The 21,127-nt window shown below is 39.5% G+C and overlaps 3 protein-coding genes across 4 annotated transcripts in view; 2 read left to right on the top strand and 1 right to left on the bottom strand.

The window, feature by feature from the left end:
• The window catches only part of LOC131231005 (uncharacterized), a 32,884-nt gene extending 28,798 nt beyond the window's left edge, over nucleotides 1–4,086 (top strand). Inside the window, exons 19-21 of the mRNA XM_058227055.1 lie at nucleotides 198–257; nucleotides 1,369–1,602; nucleotides 3,532–4,086. Of these exons, the coding sequence (XP_058083038.1) occupies nucleotides 198–257; nucleotides 1,369–1,602; nucleotides 3,532–3,675 (438 nt within the window). The 3' untranslated portion in view covers nucleotides 3,676–4,086. The remainder of the gene's footprint in view (nucleotides 1–197; nucleotides 258–1,368; nucleotides 1,603–3,531) is intronic.
• Nucleotides 4,087–6,074: 1,988 nt separating this feature from the next.
• On the top strand, nucleotides 6,075–11,679 carry LOC131230991 (uncharacterized). 2 transcript variants are annotated; one of them, XM_058227038.1, is made up of 5 exons: nucleotides 6,075–6,202; nucleotides 6,949–7,113; nucleotides 10,099–10,208; nucleotides 10,888–11,030; nucleotides 11,468–11,679. In XM_058227038.1, the coding sequence occupies exons 2-5, from the start codon at nucleotides 6,969–6,971 to the stop codon at nucleotides 11,508–11,510; spliced, it is 441 nt and encodes a 146-aa protein (XP_058083021.1). In that variant the 5' UTR covers nucleotides 6,075–6,202; nucleotides 6,949–6,968; the 3' UTR covers nucleotides 11,511–11,679. The 2 variants fall into 2 exon arrangements, with proteins under 2 accessions (XP_058083021.1, XP_058083028.1); XM_058227045.1 differs by lacking the exon at nucleotides 6,075–6,202 and adding an exon at nucleotides 6,214–6,261.
• Nucleotides 11,680–14,759: 3,080 nt separating this feature from the next.
• LOC131230983 (galactoside 2-alpha-L-fucosyltransferase-like) lies at nucleotides 14,760–19,955 on the bottom strand. The gene is made up of 3 exons (XM_058227028.1): nucleotides 19,365–19,955; nucleotides 19,134–19,187; nucleotides 14,760–16,432 (listed from the first exon to the last, which is right to left on the bottom strand). The coding sequence occupies exons 1-3, from the start codon at nucleotides 19,609–19,611 to the stop codon at nucleotides 14,964–14,966; spliced, it is 1,770 nt and encodes a 589-aa protein (XP_058083011.1). The 5' UTR covers nucleotides 19,612–19,955; the 3' UTR covers nucleotides 14,760–14,963.
• Nucleotides 19,956–21,127: the final 1,172 nt, after the last annotated feature.

The raw sequence follows: 21,127 nt of genomic DNA, 5'->3' as shown, positions 1-21,127 counted from the left end.
ATGATATTAAAGAATATCATTCTTAAATAGAAGTGGGAACCTTGCAATTCTTAGTTATCAAATTCAATGCTCTGAAGAATATGTAAATGGCCTCGATGCTATATTTCATACGAAAAAATTTATATGCAGTAACTTTCCCCTTTATTACTGACTGTGTTTTTCTGATGGATCATTTTGTTTCTCGATGTTACTGGCAGATAATTCAGTGGATTTCACAGATAATAAAGGATGGAGACACTAGGGATCTGCCTTTTTTTGTAAGTAACATTCATAAACACGAGCATGATTTTGAGATCAAAATTTATCCCACAAGTAAATTAAATTGTTTACACTGATGTTTTGAAAGTAATTGTCCACACTGATGTTTTGAAGCATGCATAGTGATTTATGTCAAATGACATGTTTTCATCATTTTTCAGTTATTTGCATCTGGAGAACTTATAGCAGTTGCCGAGCATTATGTTTCAGTTTATCATAATGTACCAGTGAGCCACATGTGCTCCTTCTGGTGCAATTTATGTTGTTCATACTTCATAGGACCCTTTTAGTACAGTGCAATTTATGTTGTTCATAGGACCCTTTTAGTAAAGTGCAGATGGGAATGTAAAGTTCCCTCTGAGGTTATCTTTGTACTCAAACACTGTGGTTATAGCCATACTCGAGAATACCCCTTTCATTGCACTCAACTGGTGTTGATTTGGACTTCCAGAAGGGAGATTCCTACCATTTTATACTTTTGGAAACATTTTAAACTGTAGAAGGAAGCATGGAGGAATTTCGGAAAGTATTAACCCTAGAGAGTCACCAAAATACCCCTCGTGCCTCCTTTACATGAGTTCCACACATTGATGTTTTTCGTATCTCAGTTACAGTATTTTACTTCATGCTCTGATTTTATTGAGCTTCAGCTGATCTTATTTATTTAGTTATTCCAAGTGTGCTTTCTCCTGTTCTTATGCCAATTTGTCAACATGTGGCAATCCTCCTCAAGATGTTTCCTATGAAAGCTCCCACATTCAAAGATACCTTGTGTTCAAGTGTCGTCTTGTTCATAGAATGGCTATAGCTTCTGCACTGCTGTTTGCTGAAATACTTTCTTCTAAAGTAATTTCTTCAATTCAGCTGGTTCTATCTTCTGGAAATGGAGTTTGTTTAATTCGTGTCATCATCCTTCAGATCACTTCATGCACAGTTTGTTTTTGGGGTGTTTGCGTTATGATAGTTTTAGGAGTTGTAAGATTCAAAGATATTTCAACTGTTGCTTGAACAAATCTGATGCACTCTACCTGAAATTGTCTGCGATGCTTCTGTTTTTCCTTCCCCTACTATCTGCAGGATGTGCTAATTGATATGTTTTCGTTCATGCAGACAGCAAAGACTCCGGAGCTTATTCCAGAGGATGCTGATCCAATCTGGTCAAAGGGTACCCAAGGCATCCTGTCTTCAAGCAAGGGATTGAAACAAAGGATTCAGAGCATAACTTCCGATATGTATGATCGAATGAGAGATCCAAGGCTCGGTCCAATTTTGCTTTTAGGAGCATGCATATCTTTTGGTAGCATCTGGTTGCAAAGGAACCAACCAACGCAACCTAGCGAAGAGGTAAGGTGGTAAAAGATACAACCCAGAATGCTTTTAAAGAATATTAGAAATTTAGAAGGGCAAATAGTTAACCTCTGGAGTGTTATTTGTAGCAGCAAAAAATATTGTGTTTGTGTGTGTGGTCTGGAGATAGCTATGTAGGGCTGCCAATGGGCACTGTGATTATGGATACCCAAAGTGACCCATATTCAGACCTAAGGGAATTGGATTGGGGTCCGGTTGCATTTGGATATGGATCTAAACCCAAAATGATTTTAAAAAAATAAAATTGAAAATAGGATGTGAATATTGTTAGGGCCAGAGGCCAGAAAACACAGAAAACAAAAGCAGAACAACAAAAAAGGACTATACAAACCCACCCAACTGGGCCAGAGATGCTCAGTAAAACCGAAAAACAAAAAGGAAAAATGAGCTCAAACCCAACTACACAACTGAGGTTCACAACCTAAAAAACATCAAGGGGCCCAATCTCTAATATACATCAACATAGTATTGAAGATCCTAGCTGAGGACCTGAGCTTATTAAAGAAACACCGAGAATTCCTTTCACCCCGAATAGCCCATAGCACAGCTAAAAGGGCTACTCTCTACTTGAGACCACCAACAAGCCCTCCACCATCTCCATGCCACGAACTAAAGAGGCCTCCAATGGACTCTGGCATAATCCAAGAGAAAGTAAAGACCAGACCTATGCAAAAGTGCAGTGAATAAAGAGATGATCCACTGAGTTCCCATCTCAAAGGCAAAGGAGGTAGACATTAGGCAGGATGAGGCCTCTTTTGCAGAGATTGTCAATCGTAATAAAATACGATTTCTTCATGCAAGCCAGGCAAACGCAGCCAGACCCGTATGCCTGCAACCATCAGAGGACTCCATAATGCTACACCGGACCCTTGTGCCTGCAACCATCAGAGGACTCCATAATGCTACACTGGATCCTTGTGCCTGCAACCATCAGAGGACTCTGGTTGAGCTAACACTGAGTATAAAAAGTGCACCGAAAAGGAACCCGATTTACTGAACCGCCAGCAGAGAAAATCCTCAACACCCAGGCAAGTCTGGATACCCTGCATGCGAGCAAGCAAACAGATCAGGTCATCCACCTCAAAGTCCTGCAGATTCCTATGGCACAGGGGAAGCCACACACCCCCAAATTGACATTTTTATAAACCTTAATTGAGATCTAGACCCAAATATGAGTCCAGACTGATTATAAACCAGATTTCATATTGAAACCCATTCACAATCCTAATTCATGTTCCCCCAACAGGACTCAGTGGAATACCCGAATCTGATTGGATTCAGATATTTTATACCTATATCCAAACGCAACCATTCCCCAATTTGCTTCCCTTAGGTCTGGATATTGGTGCACTTATGCCTGACCCAAATCTGTACATTGCCCAATAGAAATAACATATACATATATAGAGTGGATTCGGTGCCTATGTGAGGCACTGCATTTTTGTCTCCATGTGATTTTGAGATCAAAACCATCAACTTCCTATTTCCTGTAGTGAATGGGTCATGTTTCAAAAATCACAATGCTTGGATGATCCTAGCCCTTTATTTCATGGCATACTTATGAACACTAATGACACAAATCAGCAAAAGCTCCCATTAAGTGAGAACAGGTCCATTTCTTAATAGTTAAGACAGTCCAATCAAAGTAAATTTTGGTTGGGGGCCAGTCAAGGGTAGAGCATCTATTGGAATCATCATACACTACACAATCTAGACCCTGAAAATCATTGAAGTTTTCTTGAGCAAACTTAACACTCTCCAGTGACCTAGAAACACCTTGATTCCATGAGAACAACTTACTTTCTTTCCATGATTTGCTCATATGGTTGCATGCATGTTAATATTATTTTCAGTTTTACGTAGATGTAATCAGTTCAGTTGTGAGATTCTGTACTTCTTTTTCAGATGAAAGATAGAGCAGATAGAGCTGCAAGGAGAAGTCGCAGGGCAGCAACAACCTCAAGCCATGACCGTTCATCTTCAATCACTGATGTGGAACCCAAAGACGCATATCAGATGTTGTTACCAACCGACTCTGATTCAGAATAGCTGATGTTGTGGGAAGGGCGTAATTTCGAAGCTCACAAAGAGGCGTGAGGGTCTACCAAGTTTGAAGCTCACAGATAACCAGTTTAATTATAAATTATAGCCAAGCAAATGCTTGCAAGTCATAAAAAGCTGTGGCCAACATGCATTCGATGTCCATTTAGGGAGCCACTAATTAGACCCACACCCTTTTAAACTTTTTTCGCTGTACAACAGGACAGCCCATTATCTTCTTCAATATTCCATTACCAATAGTAGAAACAAGGGTGTATTTATCAAACAGTGTAATGTGACTATCAATTTTCTTTTATTTACTCTCCATTTTCATTGAATTGGCTGGAGCAAGAGATGTGAATTTCCATTTTGACTTTCATGAAAAACCATAATTAAATACATGCCTTGTTTGAGAACTCATATGGGAAATGCCATGTTCTAGATATTTATGTTCCAAGTTCTTGATTAGGATGATATTGGGGATAGGTTAATTGGATTGCCTCACCATGAACCATCATCCTAGGAACCTCCAGATGGAGGATCTGGATTCGACAGCCTTTTGCAGTCAGTGATATGGTGATTAGTGGCATCAGAAGAAGAGCTGTTCATTGCTGACGTCATTCTTGGAGTTCTCCCTGCCAAAGCATGGAGGCCAGTCCTTCTGTTTACTCCACCCCTTGATAGGTATTACTGCTTTTACTCTATCAGCTACAAGGTACTTGACTTGGATTGAGATCTCTATGGGCACCCAAAATAAATAAATAAATAAAACTATGGATATGGATCATATCAGCTTGTGGGGAAATGACATTTTATGCAGGAAATCTGGCGGAAAGGAAAATCTATTTGGCCTCATTCATTTGCGGGCTGTGGGACAATACATCATCTTGTAGCCATATTTTTGGTGTGTTTATAGGACAAATGGATTCAGATCATGGAGTGCAGTCCCATGTACTTGATGGATTCCTGATGATTCTATGATGCCATTGAACCATATGCTTTCCATTTTCAGGGTTTTTGTTTGGGTAGCAAGTGGGAATCTTATTTTTGGGGAGGCAATCCTCAGCTTGTGTCTTGTGCTTGGAAAATTGACATATAGAAAAGAGTAGTGATTGTTAAAGGCCTGTTTAGAAAAATGAGGTGAAGGAGAAGATTTCCCGAAGGAAAATTGATTTATTCAATTCTTCTGTTTTTTCACAAACTAGGAAAACAGGCAAATTTGAAGAAATTGATTTCATTTACTCAATAATTACTGTTTGATTCCCACGAATCCAAACAGGATGGAAAAAGTGTTTCTTTTATCTTTCCTTCTTAGTTCTTACAACCTTAATTCAAACAGGAACATCATCTTGCAAATAACTACTTCCATCTTAAATTGCACGTTTTTCTCATTGGAGGTTAAGAATTAAAATGGCATTCATATCTATCGGGCCTATCCTGATAAGTGATAAGCAAACAGGAGTTCAGTAATGAAGGCAACCCCTAGTGGAATATATCAGGCGGACATGCACAGAAAGAGTAAATCAACTGTCCACATTTGATTTACACACGTGGACCTTCTAACTCAAATAGCACGTGCGCACTGCGGAATCAGAGGAGTCTGGCGTGGCCTGTGGACCTGAACTTGGGCTGTTACCAAAGCCCATGGGACCTTTAATTGAGAAGCACGTGTGTGTGGCTAGCTCGTAATTTTTATCCAACGAAAATGCTAGCGTAAGTGCATCAGATCCAGCCCGTTCTTCAAGTACCCCACACCGTGTCCCAAAAGTCATGTGGGCCACAGAATTTAAAGAGAGTGGAATCTCTCCTCATCAACTGTACTTTTTTTTTTACACACGCACACACACCCCCACACACTCACACTAGTGGAATTTCAACACCTATGGATACTCGAACCCTTGACCGGGTGTTGAGCCTACCACCCGATCCAATGGAATTGCGTCCTGTCCCCGTCCGTGAAGGCGATCTGTGGGGCCCACCGTGGTGCATGGGTTTTATACACGCTGTTCATCAAGTTTTCCATATCATTTTAGAGTATGAGACAAAAAATGAGGCATATCCAAGGTTCAAGTGGACCACACAGTGGGGATTTGACACTTTCCGTTGAAAACTTAAATGGCGGAAACAGAAGTTTTGGATCAAGCTGAAATTTTTGTTTTTACTTCATCCAGGTTTTTTTGACTTTATGAACAGGTTGGATGGAAAATAAACATCACAGTGGGCCCTAGGAAAGTTTGAACGGTAAGCGTCATTATCACCGTTGTTTCGTATGGTGTGGTTCCCTTGTGCATTGAATCTGACTCATTTTTAGGCTTTTAGTCTAAAATGACCTGAAAAAATGGATGAACGGCGTGGATAAAACATATAAATCACAGATGGGTCACACAGAGCCCCTGCGTGGACCATTCACGTCCAGCGGGGGCAGGATGCAATCCGCCTCCACTCAAGCCACCCCCTTCCATTCCTCTCTCTGGTTTCATGCATGCTTTTTTAGGTTGCTAAGCTGCCAGACCCAAAGCCGTTGATTATCAAAGGGGTACTCTCTCTTTTTAGGTTGCTCAGCTGCCAGACCCAAAGCCGTTGATTATCAAAGGGGTACTCTCTCTCTCTCTCTCTCTCTCTCTCTCTCTCTCTCTGATACTTGGTTTTGAATCAGAGCTGCTGCAATTCACGATTCTGGATTTTCCTTCTCAGATCGTCTTTTTAGTTTCATGATTATACGGGTTTTTGTGGGTTGTCCTTTTCTTTTATCTTTTCCTTGAGAAATCAGAAAGTGAAGGATTTCACGCTTTTAACAAGACAATCGCAATCCGGTGTACTTGGATTATTGATTTTAATTATATGATTGCATGCTTTTGGTTCATGAATTGCGTAGATGACTTTGTTGCTCGAAATCCCTTATCTTGTTTTACAAAATTGAAACTTTTTAGGGACCCATTTGAGGGGAAAGGTGAGATAATTAGCCATCATTCTGCTTGATATCATGCTTTTTGAAATTTCAAGCGCGTCTTGAATTTTCAGAATTCATGGGTCGGAGTTTTCTTTTCTTTTTCTTTTTCTTTTTCTTTCCCTCTTTTGATCGAGGACATCGGAGGAATTTCTTTAATGTTTTACTGCATTATGCTGCTTGGCTTATGTGATCTTTTCTCTTTAGAGAAGCGGCATTTCTAAACAGTGCCTGAGTAGAACTCGAGTAACTTTACTTTTGAATTTTCATCATTAATATAGAATCCATGTCAATTTTTCCTGTTATGAGAGATGGTTGCATTTCTTATGAATTAGGAATCTAGGATTGTTGGGTGATGGGGAAGGATGCTAAGTCAAAAGAGTCAGGAGGGAAAGGCAAGGGAAAGCAGTCCAGTGGTGGAGGCGACGAGAGTGCTTCCAAGGGTAAAGGGAAAGGTGGAAAGTCAGCAGATGGGCTCGGAACTTGCACTTATGTTAAAGGTGTTTACTTCCCCTTGCAATCAACCTGCTTCTAATTTATACTTACAAGTCTTGTTTATAAATTATAATTGATTTGGTTGATTGCATAACTTGGATGTAGTGGTTTTGTTTCAGTATTTAAGGATGAAATGGATGAACCCCTCCTTGGGTTTATTGATGAAAGCTTTACAGTTATTGCATAAATGATGCAAACTTGAAGGAACCGCCTTAATTAGGAAAGAACCTGAGGGATTTCGTTTATATCCCTAAAGCTGATGATATTAACGTCTTTGTTGTGTGCATTATTGTGAATCTGTTATAATATTTTTTTTTTCAACTAGATTTGATGTGGAACTATTGTGAATTGTTTTAAGCCCATGTTATGCATGGCATTTAGGATCTTCGATTGTTTTATAGTGCTTATGATTGCCTCTATGGGCACAAAGGCTTATCCTTTTGAATTGTCTATTCTCACTGTCAATTTCCCCTCAATCGTATGTTGATGTTAGACTCAGTTCAAGTGTTAGAGATCACCTTTTTTGCATGCCATTCTTCATGGGTTTAGAATAAGTAATGAAACATTCTCCGCTTAATTGCTGTTTAGGTAACCTTGGAGTTCTTGTATTGCTTGGCCTGAGAAGGTGGGTGTGGTTGGCCAACATTTGTATTTCATGTCTGCTGCGTGGCACCTTGTTTCTTTTTATTATTCATGTTTAATGAATATAAAAGAATCTAAATAATACATAATGAAGAAAAAATGATCATATTCATAAAGAATATGTAATCCATTCCTTTCTGTTAAAGCTATATATAACAGGGACCCAACCTGAACAAGCAAGATATATGATGAAGTAACATGATTTGACTTTTAAATCAACCTTTGTATTTGCCTTCCTATTCTGCTCTTATTGTGGAATATATCAGCAGGAATCTTCAACACATAGAACAGCACTGCTGCTTCAGACTCTGCAAATCATAGATGCTTCAGTATATATAGCTTATTTTCTGCTTTTCCTTGTCCTTCCCATCTCTGAATGTGATTCATTGTCCTGCCTTCTGACTTCTGAGTAACCATATAGAGTTCAAAAATGATCGTTTCTGTTTCATGAGGTTTGCTAATTTCATTTGGATCGGTACACATCCATATGTGGGAACACTTGCATGAGATCTGAGCTTTCCATGAGGTTGGAAATAATTCTTAGATTTTCTGTCTAAAAAATAAGTCAATTCTTATGATATGATATTGCCCACCCGATCTGTGAAATGGCCTGATTTTTATGGAAGAGGATCTAAACAATGTGTCTGACCTGATGGAAAGTTCAGATCTCACATGTGTATTTCTTATTTCCACGTGTGCTCACTTGTGGATGTGTACAGCTCCCACACGCATGTGGAAGTAGCAAACTCCTGTTTCAGAGTTCAGTCTTGGGGTAATTTCACATTTCATAATTTCCATATGCTTCTCCAGTGCATTTGGCCATCTCTGGGGCTGCTAAATATTGCCCCTTCATTTGTTCGTACCAGTAATCATATTTTTATATTCAGCATATGTGATTTGACATTTTTCTTTTCTTTTCTGTTAGATAAAATGGTTTGGTTATTCAATTAAAGTATGATTTCATCATCATCATCATCATCATCATCATCATCCAAGCCTTATACCAGTTAATTGGGGTCAGCTACATTAATCATGTTCCACCATTCCTCTCTATCGAGATCCTCAGTTAGACCATAGGTCATCAAGACTTTTCTTACTACCTCCATCCATGTCTTTGTGGGCCTTCCCCTATCCATTCTACAGCCTTCAACTGTACCAGCTCACTCCTAACCGGCGCATTTCTTGGTCTCCATTGCACATGACCAAACCATCTAAGTCCGATTTCCCCAATCAAGGCATGATTCCTCCTCCAAAAATGCTACATAAGTTCCAACTATGTAACAAGGAGAGAATATTTTGCCAGACATGTGTCAGTGGAAATTGTCCTGCAGAGAAAAAAAAATGTTTATATGGTTTTTTATGAATAACTAGCATGCTTCTTTGAAGTGTGTGAGTATGAGAACTGAACACCTACAGGCAATGGCACTGTTACTTGTCATGCATGTGATAGGCCCCAACATAAAGATCACCCAGCACAAAATTCGGGCAGGTCCACTAATCAAGTGCACTGCATGATTGGAAATTTGGAATTATGGACAACTGACAGTCTCGCCCAACACAGAGGTGAGGCCCATCTAATTACCATATCAGCTTGATTTTCGAGATGAGTCCTGCTGGTCCGATCATCATGTGGGCTACACCATTCGAAACATTTGGACAACCAACAGTCTTACTCAACATACAGGACCCACCTACTGATCACATCAGCCTGATTTTCAAGAGGGGTGATCTTCATGACAGGGCCTACCCTTTTCATGGTGTAGTCCCCCTTAGTTTTGAATCGGCCTGATTTTTGGGACTCACTCCAAACACAGAGTGGTGCACCTGATGGATGGGTTGGATCTTATACACATGAAGTCATTCCATCCACGTCAGCAAAATTCTCCCTGCTTTGCAACTATGCAAGTGTTTTCATCCCGCTGGAAACTGCTCTGTATTTTAACAGGATGTAGAGAATTATACTGATTAGTAAGGGTACTTTGGGCATGCAAAAGTCCCGGATATGTATTAAAAAAAAAAATTTTAAAAAAAATAAAATAATAATAATAATAATAATAATAATAATAATAATAATAAAGCTCTATTTGCTTTTATATAGTATAGAAAAGAAATCCATAAATAGTTGTGTTTCATATTTAGTGACATGCTTTTTTTTGTCTATTTTTAAAGACACTTCTAAGTTTCATGCTTTGAGGAACTAATACACCTTTTTATGATATCGCTTTCAGTGTTATCATATAGCTGTATGGATGTCAGCATGTCAATTCTCCGTGGTCACCATGTGTAAGCTCCATAGTTATTCCAAGTTCCTCTCTTCTAATATTCTTTGGCCTTTGGATCTGTTTCAGCGAGACATATCTTGTGTGAGAAGCAGGGGAAGATCAATGAAGCATACAAGAAGCTGCAAGATGGCTGGCTAAGCAATGGAGACAAGGTTCCTCCTGCTGAGTTTGCAAAGGTAAGTTTCTTAGCTGACAATCCTGCAAGTTTGAACTTGTTTTGAACACGTATAAAGCCATTCTTTTGTGTTGCACCAATGTCATTAAATATCATGAAATTTTGCACCAAATTTGACTGATTATCATGAAACATAATGAAATGTCGCATAGAGATGACAATGGGAGTAGCCCAACTCATCCATCAAGTCTGTGGCAAAAAGCGATATTTATGCAACCAGACACACCCAAATTAATAATAATGCTTGAGAAATATCCAACCTCTATTTTGGAAGGCACATGGCCAGCATTAAAAAACTGAACAAGTACTTGAATTACTCAGTTTACCAGCTCAGATCGAAAGAAACTCAGGTCAAACAAAAGGTTTTTGAAACCCCCCAAAAATTGATGGAATACTTGAAACCTTGAAAATCAGTTTACAGCTTTAGCTTAAACATACTCAACTGATGCCTTAAGCGAGCCTCAGGTGGACCTGGGCTATTCATCGTTGAGTCATACAGCCTGGAGATTTTTTTAGCCTGGGGAAAACTGACATAGTGGTAATCACTTTGAATCTTGGTATCATATGGATGATTATCTGATGGCTAAAACTGCAATACTCACACACACACACACACACACACACACACAGGGTTGTTGCTTCCTACATTCATGCATTTTCACCAGCAAGTTTGTTTTTAGGTAGCTGCAGAGTATTCAGAGTGTCCATCAGGGAAGAAAGGTGGAGACCTGGGATGGTTTCCACGAGGAAAGATGGCAGGTCCATTTCAAGATGTTGCTTTCAGCACACCCATTGGAGCTACTAGTGCACCATTCAAGTCAACGTACGTATTTGCATTTTTGAATCTGCAATCACATCACATTACCTAAGCATGTATAGCATTAGCACATGCCTCTTATATGCAGGCCATTGAATGGTCTGGATAGACCAAGGGACTGAATGGTGTGACGTGCTTTCAACTTTTAAGGCCACCAAAAATGTTTGCCAGGCGGCCCAGGCCTGGTCTTTTATGAGAAAGGTCCAGTGTGTCATCACTCATCAGTACCACTAAAGTATATTACTGATATTAGTTGGGATATAGTTGCCATAAATAATAGAGACGAAAATGCACGGCTATATCACTGTTGGCTCCTCAGGTTTCCTGGGGTGGCTGCATCTGACAACCCACGGTCATGGATATGAGAGAGCCAGACAGGTTATTTATTTTATCACATTTTGATCTTTGTCAAGACTACCTTCATTTTCCTTTTGGAAATGCAGGCATGGTTACCACATAATCTTATCTGAGGGGAGGAAAAACTGATGGTACCTGTGATCGCAATCGGACGTGATGAGAACGAGCATCTAAAATTTCATATTTACGAATTGTTGAACGAAACATTGGGTGAAAGAGAGAGAACTCCAAACTTTTCTAGTTTTGTTTATCAGACTATTTCCCATCAGCAGTCATAATGTCTGAAATTTGAGTATCATATGCTTCTTCGTCGAGGATTTTTTTTTTTTTTTTTTACACAAATTATCAACAATGGTCATTCAGATGCATGCTAGATAACCATATGAGTGGATATGCTGGTGAAATGGCGTGCTAGATAACCATATGAGTGGATATGCTGGTGAAATGGGTAAACCTCCACTCTGGATCATCCATATGAGGTAGGTGCCCCTGCCAGAAATTGCATCCAAGAAGTGCTTTCTCCCCACATATCTGCCCACATTCAAACAGTTTCAAGTCTGATTTGGAGCTATATGGATGACAATTTGGGCGGAGTGCATTTCATCTGCTGCAGAAGTGGGAACGTAGCCCCCTGATAAAAGTAGAGGATATTTCCCTTATTTCCCTTCCATTATTGTTCTGACAGGCTAGCTAATGATCAAAGTCAGATCATTTGGGGTCTGTTAGGGGTGAAATTGAGACTTGTTTATCAGATGTCTCCTGATGAACTATTTTGGTTTTTATTAAAGAATTATTTGAATCTGAAAAGGTAAAATTTTGGTCTCTACAAGCATCAAAAGGGCTATTTTCGAATTACTTTCATCTCCTGATTGAAGCGAAACAGATATGGGCAGTTCCCTCATATTCAATAGAGGCCACCACCACTGGAACATGAAAGAAGAGAGGATGTCTCTGCCGTGCTTGCCTAGTATCCTTGGGGGCCTGCAACTACACTAATGCATTTACACATGAACTTGCGATCATATCCTCAAACCAACAGGGGCATTGTAGCCACTTGCACTGCAACAAGGGAGTATTTTCTCATAACTTTGCTTACTAAGCTGGCAGGTTGTATGTTCCTCCACCGGGGTTGATGTGGTCAACGAAAAAACACTTAATGAAATGAGCAACAATTTAGTGAAATGAGCAACAATTGACTGCAACATCCTTCACATTCTTAGCATGTTAATGCATCCCCATGCTTGTAACGTACAGTTGGATAGGCATGCATGCATATTTGTTGACTACAATATTTGCATTTCTTTCAATAAAATAAGAGCAAAGGTCAGGCATTTGGAGTCGCTCCCAATTGTCAAAATAGTGAAGAGGATCAAAGTATCCTTATAAATGGGTTGTCCTTGTCCCAAATTTGGTGGTATTACTATCACGGACTTGTTTGGGGAATGGTTCCTTGTCTCAAATTTGGTGGCATTACTGTCACTGGTTTGTTTGGCCACTGGTTATTAAGAAGCCCATTTGGAGAACTCTGCCGATTTGTTGGTGGAAGTTCAACTTTGATGGGTCTTTGCAGTCCACGTGGCATCGTCAAAGGTATTTTGAGAGATGATAAACTTGAGTTGGATAGTGTTCTTCAGGTCCAGTAGCTTTGGAAGGTGAATGAGAGACTCTTGACTGAAGAGAAGGTTTGAAGCGGGAGAAATTGACACCAAGAATGTTATCTCGTGGACCTCTTGTAAACTGGACCCTTCCAAGTTGCATACTGTTTTTGGTGAAATTTTGGTCCAGTAGCTTTTGGAAAGTGAATGTGGATGAGGATCTTGACCCCAGAGAGAAGTTTTGAGACGGGTCCTTTGTCAGTGGAAGGTGGCTCCAGGAATGCTCTCTTTGGTTCCAAGTTGCAATGATGTCACCTCTTCTTTAGCTAGAGAGGGAGTGAGCTGTTCGACTCAAATTAGGGGAATTCTTTCCCCATGTCCTTGATGTTTTTTGCGTTGTTGTCTTAAAAAATTCCAGCCATCTCTCAGAAAACAGAAAATACTAGCAAATAATGAAAAGAGATCCCCATGTCTGTTGAAAATAAAGGCCCGCAAGCAAACTGTCTGGTGGTTTTCCACGGCTTAACCTCTGGGAACTGAATGTGTATCAAGAACCCATAATTCACCAAAATTGAACATATTAGTACATAAATCAGGACTCTTCTTGAACGCAACACAACGGCAAGACAATTTGAACATTCCCAATAGGTTGCTAGTTGTTGCCTCAACCACTTCAAATAAAATTAAAAATATTTTAAAAAAAAAAAAAAAAACAAAAAACAAAAAACACGGAAGGAAAAGCCTGGAAGACAATAGTGCCAGAAGTTAATATTGAATAAAGTAATGTGCATTTAGAATATGGATGCTTTTGAAATAACTGTTTGGCATGGTTATCCTTTGGAGAGTGATCGGCTCAAATTTTCCATCAGGATGAATAAATGTCGCTGGTGGTGCCTCTCATCCAATTTTATTTTTTTTTAAAATAAAATAAATAACAACTACCAAGTAAATTCACTTGCTATGGTCTGACTAAAGCAGCACACTCTGCACCTTGATCTGAACTAGACTAATGGATGGTGTACCTACTCTTCCATAGCTTTAAGCCATACGGGGCTCAGCCATTGCAAGGACCATCACCAGCTTCCTTATCTTCGTCTATAGAGATCTCTCCTCTCTCTCTACCTCCATGATGAGGGGAAATCAAATGTAATATCCTATCAAATCAAGATTATTACATTTTGGGTTCTCTTTTATTGTATTTTATTCTTTCTGGATGATCCCAGTCTACTCAAGCACAATGGCCTGAGTCAACCAAGTTGGGTCGGAGAAATTAGTGATGTCATCACCACCTGTGCTAACCGTCTGAGATGGCTTGGAGAAATTAATGATATCACCACTACTTTTAGTCTGTTGCTCACCTTTTGTCCCATGCTAAACTGTTCTAGAAGGCCCAATATGGAGATGGGCCGTGTAACAAACATCCTTAATATAGACGATGAGGATCTCTGAACCATCTTTTCCAAGATGGGGCCTACTAGATGAGAAAACTGCCGGCATCCTGCAGCAATGGTCAAAAGGTAGCTCTGGTTACTCTCAATTCAGAGAGAAGTGAAGCTTCATTGATAAGTGTTTTCCTTTCAGAAAGAGAAGCAAGATAGTTGGAAGGTACTGCTACCATTTGAATGATGAAACAATGCACTTTAGATTTGCTAAATTTCCCTACAGCAATTTTAAATATGCATCTAAAGAGATCTTTCTTAAGGAGTTGAGGAAGAATCCTCTTGAAACTAGGAGCTGCATTGACCTTCCTTGAAGCTATGCACAAGGATCTTTGCACTCCAGCTAAATGCAATGGAGGCTTCAAATATTCTTGACCTACCCGGATAACACTCAAATGATACCATGCGAGTTCCACTACAGCCAATGGATATGGTTCCAAGTCCAAAGTTCCTGATACGAAGGAACAAAATAACCTCCTATCATACAACATATAAAGAAACACAACAAAATCTGATTTTCCATGCTCAAATTCAACTATGGCCAACAGCTACAACTCATCTTCACCAACCACCTTAAGACCCCAGCTCATGTCTTCACAATGCCTGACGTGGGGGACAAGCAGCCCTGTATCGATGCCTTTCTTAGCTTTGCAGTCATAAAAGGGAGGTGCATGAAAACAAGGTTCCATTGACATGGCTCGACGACAAGGAGGGTCAGGTGCAGTACTGTTCTCAGGCTTGTATAGAATCCACGGTTTTAAGCCTCCAAGACCCTGTGCCACGTACCCAAATGTTGACCACGAACTTGTGACCAATGCATCGGTTAGGCTTAGAAGATACATTTCTGCCCATGCTTTCATGTTATGCATCTGCTTTTCAGTCTGCTGATATTCTTCATGGCTTGGCTGAACGACACTGACAATTTCACCACTAATAGTTGGGTTTTCCCAATACATGTTCCTTATCTTCTCAAAGTACCCGGAGCTTAAGGATGTCATCAAAACAGCTTTCAGTCTCCGTTTAGCAGTAGAGGAAGATGGTTCTTGGAGGGCAACTTTTGGCAGCAGTTTCTCACTCAACGAGCAGGCAAGGATCTGATCCAATACATGTTGGAAGGGACCAGTTCCAGTATCAAAGACTCTGATTTGTATGCCAATCCGTTCTTCTGCATGAGCTAAATAAGCTTGATAAAACCGGGTGATCAAGCCCCACACCGAATTTGATGGGTGGAAAAGATACCGACCCAAATGGTGAAAGACCGTGTCTTTCCTGGGGAAGAGTCTACTTAATTCCTGTTCAAATGTTGGGATCAGAAAGAGAGACGGCACAAAGTAGTTGTCAGATCTCAAGATCAGCCATGGGATTCTTTGAAGGAGGAGTTGATCTTGCTCGCAAAAGAAAAGCTTATCGTAATCATCATAATCATGGGCTAAATGGAGATACGCAAAGGCGGGTAATGATCCAGCTGAAATGTTTTCTTTGTTGTCATTGATAATGTTGTTTTTCAACATAATGCCATAGCTCTGAGGAGATTTTTCAGTGAAGTTCTTGAACTGATTTAGAGGGAAATCAAGTGGCAGCAACCATGAGATCTTGGGAAACGGTTCACAAAAGAGGTCGCCCATATCAGCCCCTCTATCGACAAGTAGGACTCTGTCTGTGAGGAGAGCATATAGAAATGTGGAAGCCAAAGTCAGGATCCTATTCCCCAAGCCGCTGTGCGATATCCAGACCACATATTTACAATCTGTAGTTCCAGGATTGTGCCCAGACTTCAGTTGGTCCACTGTTTTGTTGTATGAATCAGTATTTGGACCACATTGTCTATGGAGAGCTTCATACTTCCGCAGCCTTGCCAAGAGATTGGATGAAGGCCTCTGAGTTGATGCTTTACGATATAAGACAGACTGGTACCTGCTCAGACAGGATCCTTCATCAAACCCAGGAGCAAGAAGGCCACCAAGAAGTTTGTCCTTGAGCATATCAGCCGACTGAGAGAGGCCGTCATCTTCCAAGCCTAGAAGTTCTCATATGAACAAGCCAAAGTAAGTGTGGGGAATGTTATCAGAGCAGATGGAAAGGGTCAGTTTAAGTTACACATGATCAGTGTGGAATTAATGAGTCGAAATTCAGTGTCAAGTGAGCAACAGGAAGACCCAGAAATTATTATAAACCCTCAGGAGTATTATTCTGGACATTCAAATTTCTGTATCAATTTTACTTTGAAGTCACAAGATACTAAAAAGTTTGTCACTATTGTGTAACTACATGTTATTGTGCTGTGTGCATGCAGCCTAGGTATATGTGGTTGGAAGCATGCATATGCTTGTGCACAGTGCAGTCAAAAGAGAGCTGTGAACTTGTGATCTAGACTTTACCCCTCTCAAGTGATGGGGCTTAAAAATTAATGGACTGGTTACATATACTTTCTAATCTTCATTTACATTTCCAGAGTCGGGGTTTAGTTAGAAAGAAACAATGGAGAAAATTATTATCGGCATGCGTCGGAACTTTGAACCAAAGCTACAGTTGGTTCTAATGGGATGCCAGAGATAAAAGTCATGAGGAGCAAGTTCCTAGAAAGGCTCTTTTTTTTACTGGAGCACTACTAACTTCAAGTCATGCAGTAAACATTTTCTTTTGCAATCGGCAATGCGGATCTGCTCAAAGATTTATAGAAGGGGGAAAAAAAGTGAATCAGTATATGGGAATAGAAGGGAAGAAATAAGCCAGCACCTGGCTATGAGGCACTCTCAGTAGCAGAAGGATGTATGAAACTATATGGTGCTGGAACAAGAGTTGAATGTTGAGCAACATAAGAATTAGACGACACTCCAACACTCCCAACTTAACAAAGGCTCAAAAAGACTTCCTTGAGAGAGACTAAACATTCATGTAGCCTGAGAAAGAGAACTCAAGCTGTATTTTGACAGTGAATACATGCATATCCAGTTCACCCCGTAGCTGTGACCAAGAAGGTCCCAATATGATTACTAAGAACTGGGTGCTGCTCTAATACTATAGTTGCAGATCTTTCTGTTATTTTATTATGGACTAAACCAGGTCAAGAATTCCAACCAAGAAAAGCACCATATAGCTTAGATAGACAATCTGTTGAACTCAGGCTGTATCTTTCTTCTTTTTCCTCAACAAACACGGATAAATGATATTTTGAACTTCATTTGTACCACAAAAAAAAAAAAAAAAGTCTGAGATGAAGAAACTTAAATGGTCCTAAAGAAAATCATTTGGTAGACCCAATTAGATCAAGATTAAATCAGATCACTTGGACAAGAAAATAAAGAGTAAAATGGTCCGAATCAAGTTCGTGGGTGACTCATATATCATGGAATGGAACCCTAGAAAGCAGAATGCAAATACTGGAACTATTAGAGCAAGTACTCAAAAATCTCAATTCAACTCAATCAGACTACAGAGTAAGTTGTTTAAACTTGAGAAGCTCAATCCAGGCACTCAACTAAGTTTCAGGTTGAATTGGACCAGGGCCGTCACCGTGTCTCAGTTGACTTTAGAATGCTTTTTTGACCTTTTGCTCTGCCAATAAACAATTTCATCTACATTGTGTTACTTTCCAGGGAGCACGATCTTTCAAATAGAATAATTAATGAAGCAAGTCTTAAAATGCAAAAGCAGCAGAATGGTTATTGGAAAAATTAGCCACATTGCCAGAGCACCAAGAATGTATTGTATAGAGATCCAGATTTCTTCACGTCAGTGTCTGAAACTCGTGTTTGTGTGTGTGTGTGTTTTTTTTTTATTTTAATAGTAGCAATTCAGAATAGTTCCTGAGTAAGAACATAAATAAAAGAATTCAATCCGGTTGCAACAAGTGAGGAAGGTCTGAAAATATCCAAGTTCTGAAACAACCAAAAAAGTGACCTCCTGCGACTCCAAGATTAGAACAAGTGATAACAGTAACACCCATAAAGGGGGAATGCTGCAATTCCATGAAATGCAGGGAGCAAGAAAAATTGCCCATTTTGGGATATAAATCTTGCTGAAAAACAAAACCACAGATGAAGAGAAATTTTTCCTTTGTTTCTTTTTTGGGGTCATGTGAATGCCCATAAAGTTTCAGCTTCAGCAACTCCATGAATTTGAAATGATCAAAACAGGAAGAAACAAAGAAAGGGAAACATAAAGCTATAAATTTGTGAAAATGTGAAACTTTTTTTTGAAAGGCAAACAAATGACAATTCCTACTAAAAATACCATATATTTAAAAAAATACTCAGGATATAGGGAAAATAATAATGCCTAAATTATGTGGCTTGTGAATTCAATCTGATGAAAACAGGAAGCAAGTCAGAACCCCCAAAACAACAACAAAAGATTGGAGCATCTTGAAAGAAAAATCATGTGGCTACGAAGATTCTGCCCATCGAGTACAAAATTACAATTCTTCCTAGCAAGACCCGAAAGGTAGACCACTCTTCTTTCTTTTTTCTTTTTTCTTTTTTTTGTCAAATGCCCCCAAAATCCAAGATCTTCATTCTGCAGCTCCATGAATTCGATTTAATTAAATCACAATAATACGATGCAGTGAAAACAGCACTATTGTAATTTTGTGAAGGGGGGGCAGCAAGAAAAATCTGCCAAACACAGATCTTACTGAACAAACTCAACAAAATATGAAACCACGTTTCTCATAAATACTAAATAAAAATTAAAAAATTAAAAAACAGCCAAAGAAGCACCTTTTTCAGCTGTTTCTTCAGAATCTCTGCCTCCTTCAACTCGATGAATTCGATCTGATCAAAACAGGATACAATACAAGTGAGAACACCCAAGACAAGGAAAAGCAATGCACCCCACTCCCATTTTTTATGTTCTATTTTTAAGAACAAATAGAAAAAAAAAATAAAAAAAATAAAAAAACAGCCATTCGAAATTCAAATCCTACTGACAACGTTCAAAACAAGCACTACCTTTTTGCACATTTGCTTTAAAGCCCAAGTCCTCTGAAACTCCACGGGCTCGATCTGTTGCTGGGTCTCGATGAATGACACCAAACGTAACCAAGATCAGCAAAACCATCAAACAAACAACCAAAATCGATGTCAATCTGACCATGTTTGAACCCGATTTCCTGTCCGCAGATCGATGAAACCCGTCATTCTCCGGATCTGTACGTGTTGACGAAGATAATTGTCTCTTGATCCTCTTCATATCCATCAAATCCTCATCTGGGTATCACGAATTTCAGCATATCTCGCGCGAAAATGAAATGGGTCTTTCGAAAACGGGATTTTCCCACCTGGTCTAGTAGAAACTCGATCGTTTGGCAAAATCAGCAGCTAAGCTCAAGAAATGAAAAAGAGGCGTTAATTTAGTTTTTCATTTCAATGAAATTTCGAGAACTGGTAAATCCCAGATTATTTGATCAGTTTTTCAGCTATTGTCGAATCTGGTTGATAGAGTGAAAAGAATCTTGCGATGCTGACTAGTATGATTTCAGTAGATGGACGGTTTTAGATTAGTCGGTGCGAGTGGGACACATGGATCGTTGATTTCGGCCGTGAACGACGATTGCCCTAAATAGGGGAGCCGATTAGGTGAGACCCCGGATCCACCGAGGTGGGTGTGACCTCTAACTGTGGGCCCACTGTGATGTATGTTACTACATCCATGCCATCTTTCCTCATTGAAAGCTCATTTTAGTTCATGATCCAAAAAATGAAGCAGAGCCAAATCTCAGGTAGACCATAGTATAGGAAACAGTGGTAACCAACTAAAACTTCTCGTAAGCTACAAAGTTTTGGATCAAGCTGATATTTGTTTGGTCTCTTCATTCAGAACTAATAAACAAGTTGGATGGCAAATAAACATTCCAATGGCCCTATGAAGTTTTTAATGGTGGGATTCAATCACTACCGTTTGCGGTATGGTTTAGATAAGATTTGAATATGCTTCGTTTTTAGGATCATGCCCTAATATAGCTTTCAATACCATTGGATGATGTGGATTTAAGGCATGCGCATCACTGTGAGCCTCACAATTAAGGAGCAGTATACAACTAAGGATGAAACCATACAGCAAAGCACCCAAGGCTTTTATCACATATCGCTATTTGTCCAGCCACGACAATGTTCACGGAGAGACTGTTCTCACGTAGGTCTGTCTGTCCATTGGAGGAAGACCACCTTGATGTACCGATACATCCGATCGAGAATTAGGATGTGTTTGTTAATGTTGAAGAAAATTATTGTATACCAAATGCGAATTTCAGGAATTGTCGCTGCGCACATTGCCATGGAATTTTTCTTCTGCCTAACACATTACCCAACTTTTAACATGTGAAAATTCTCAAGTCCCACTATAGTTTATGTGTTAGATCAACACCGTCCATCAACTTTTCAGAACCCAAAAAATAAGACACATCTAAAGCTCAAGTGAATCACACTACAAAAAGTAGTGGGAATTGAATAACTACTGTTGAAACTTTTTTAGAGTCCATTGAAGTTTGTTTGCCATCTAACACCTTTATAAGGTCACAAAAATCTGGATGAAGGGAAAAAACAATTACCGGCTTGATCAAAGCTTTTTGCGGCCTCAAAAAGTTTTCAACTATAGGCATCTAATTCATTGTTTTCTTGTAGTGTGGCCCACTTAAACCTTAGATTTGCTTCACATTTTATTTTAGGGCATAAAATGGTATAAAAAAAATAAAAAGGGGATGTGGATAATATAT

Source organism: Magnolia sinica, chromosome 2 (assembly GCF_029962835.1).
Source record: "Magnolia sinica isolate HGM2019 chromosome 2, MsV1, whole genome shotgun sequence".
Taxonomy (NCBI): domain Eukaryota; kingdom Viridiplantae; phylum Streptophyta; class Magnoliopsida; order Magnoliales; family Magnoliaceae; genus Magnolia; species Magnolia sinica.
This window is presented reverse-complemented; position numbering and strand designations above follow the sequence as displayed.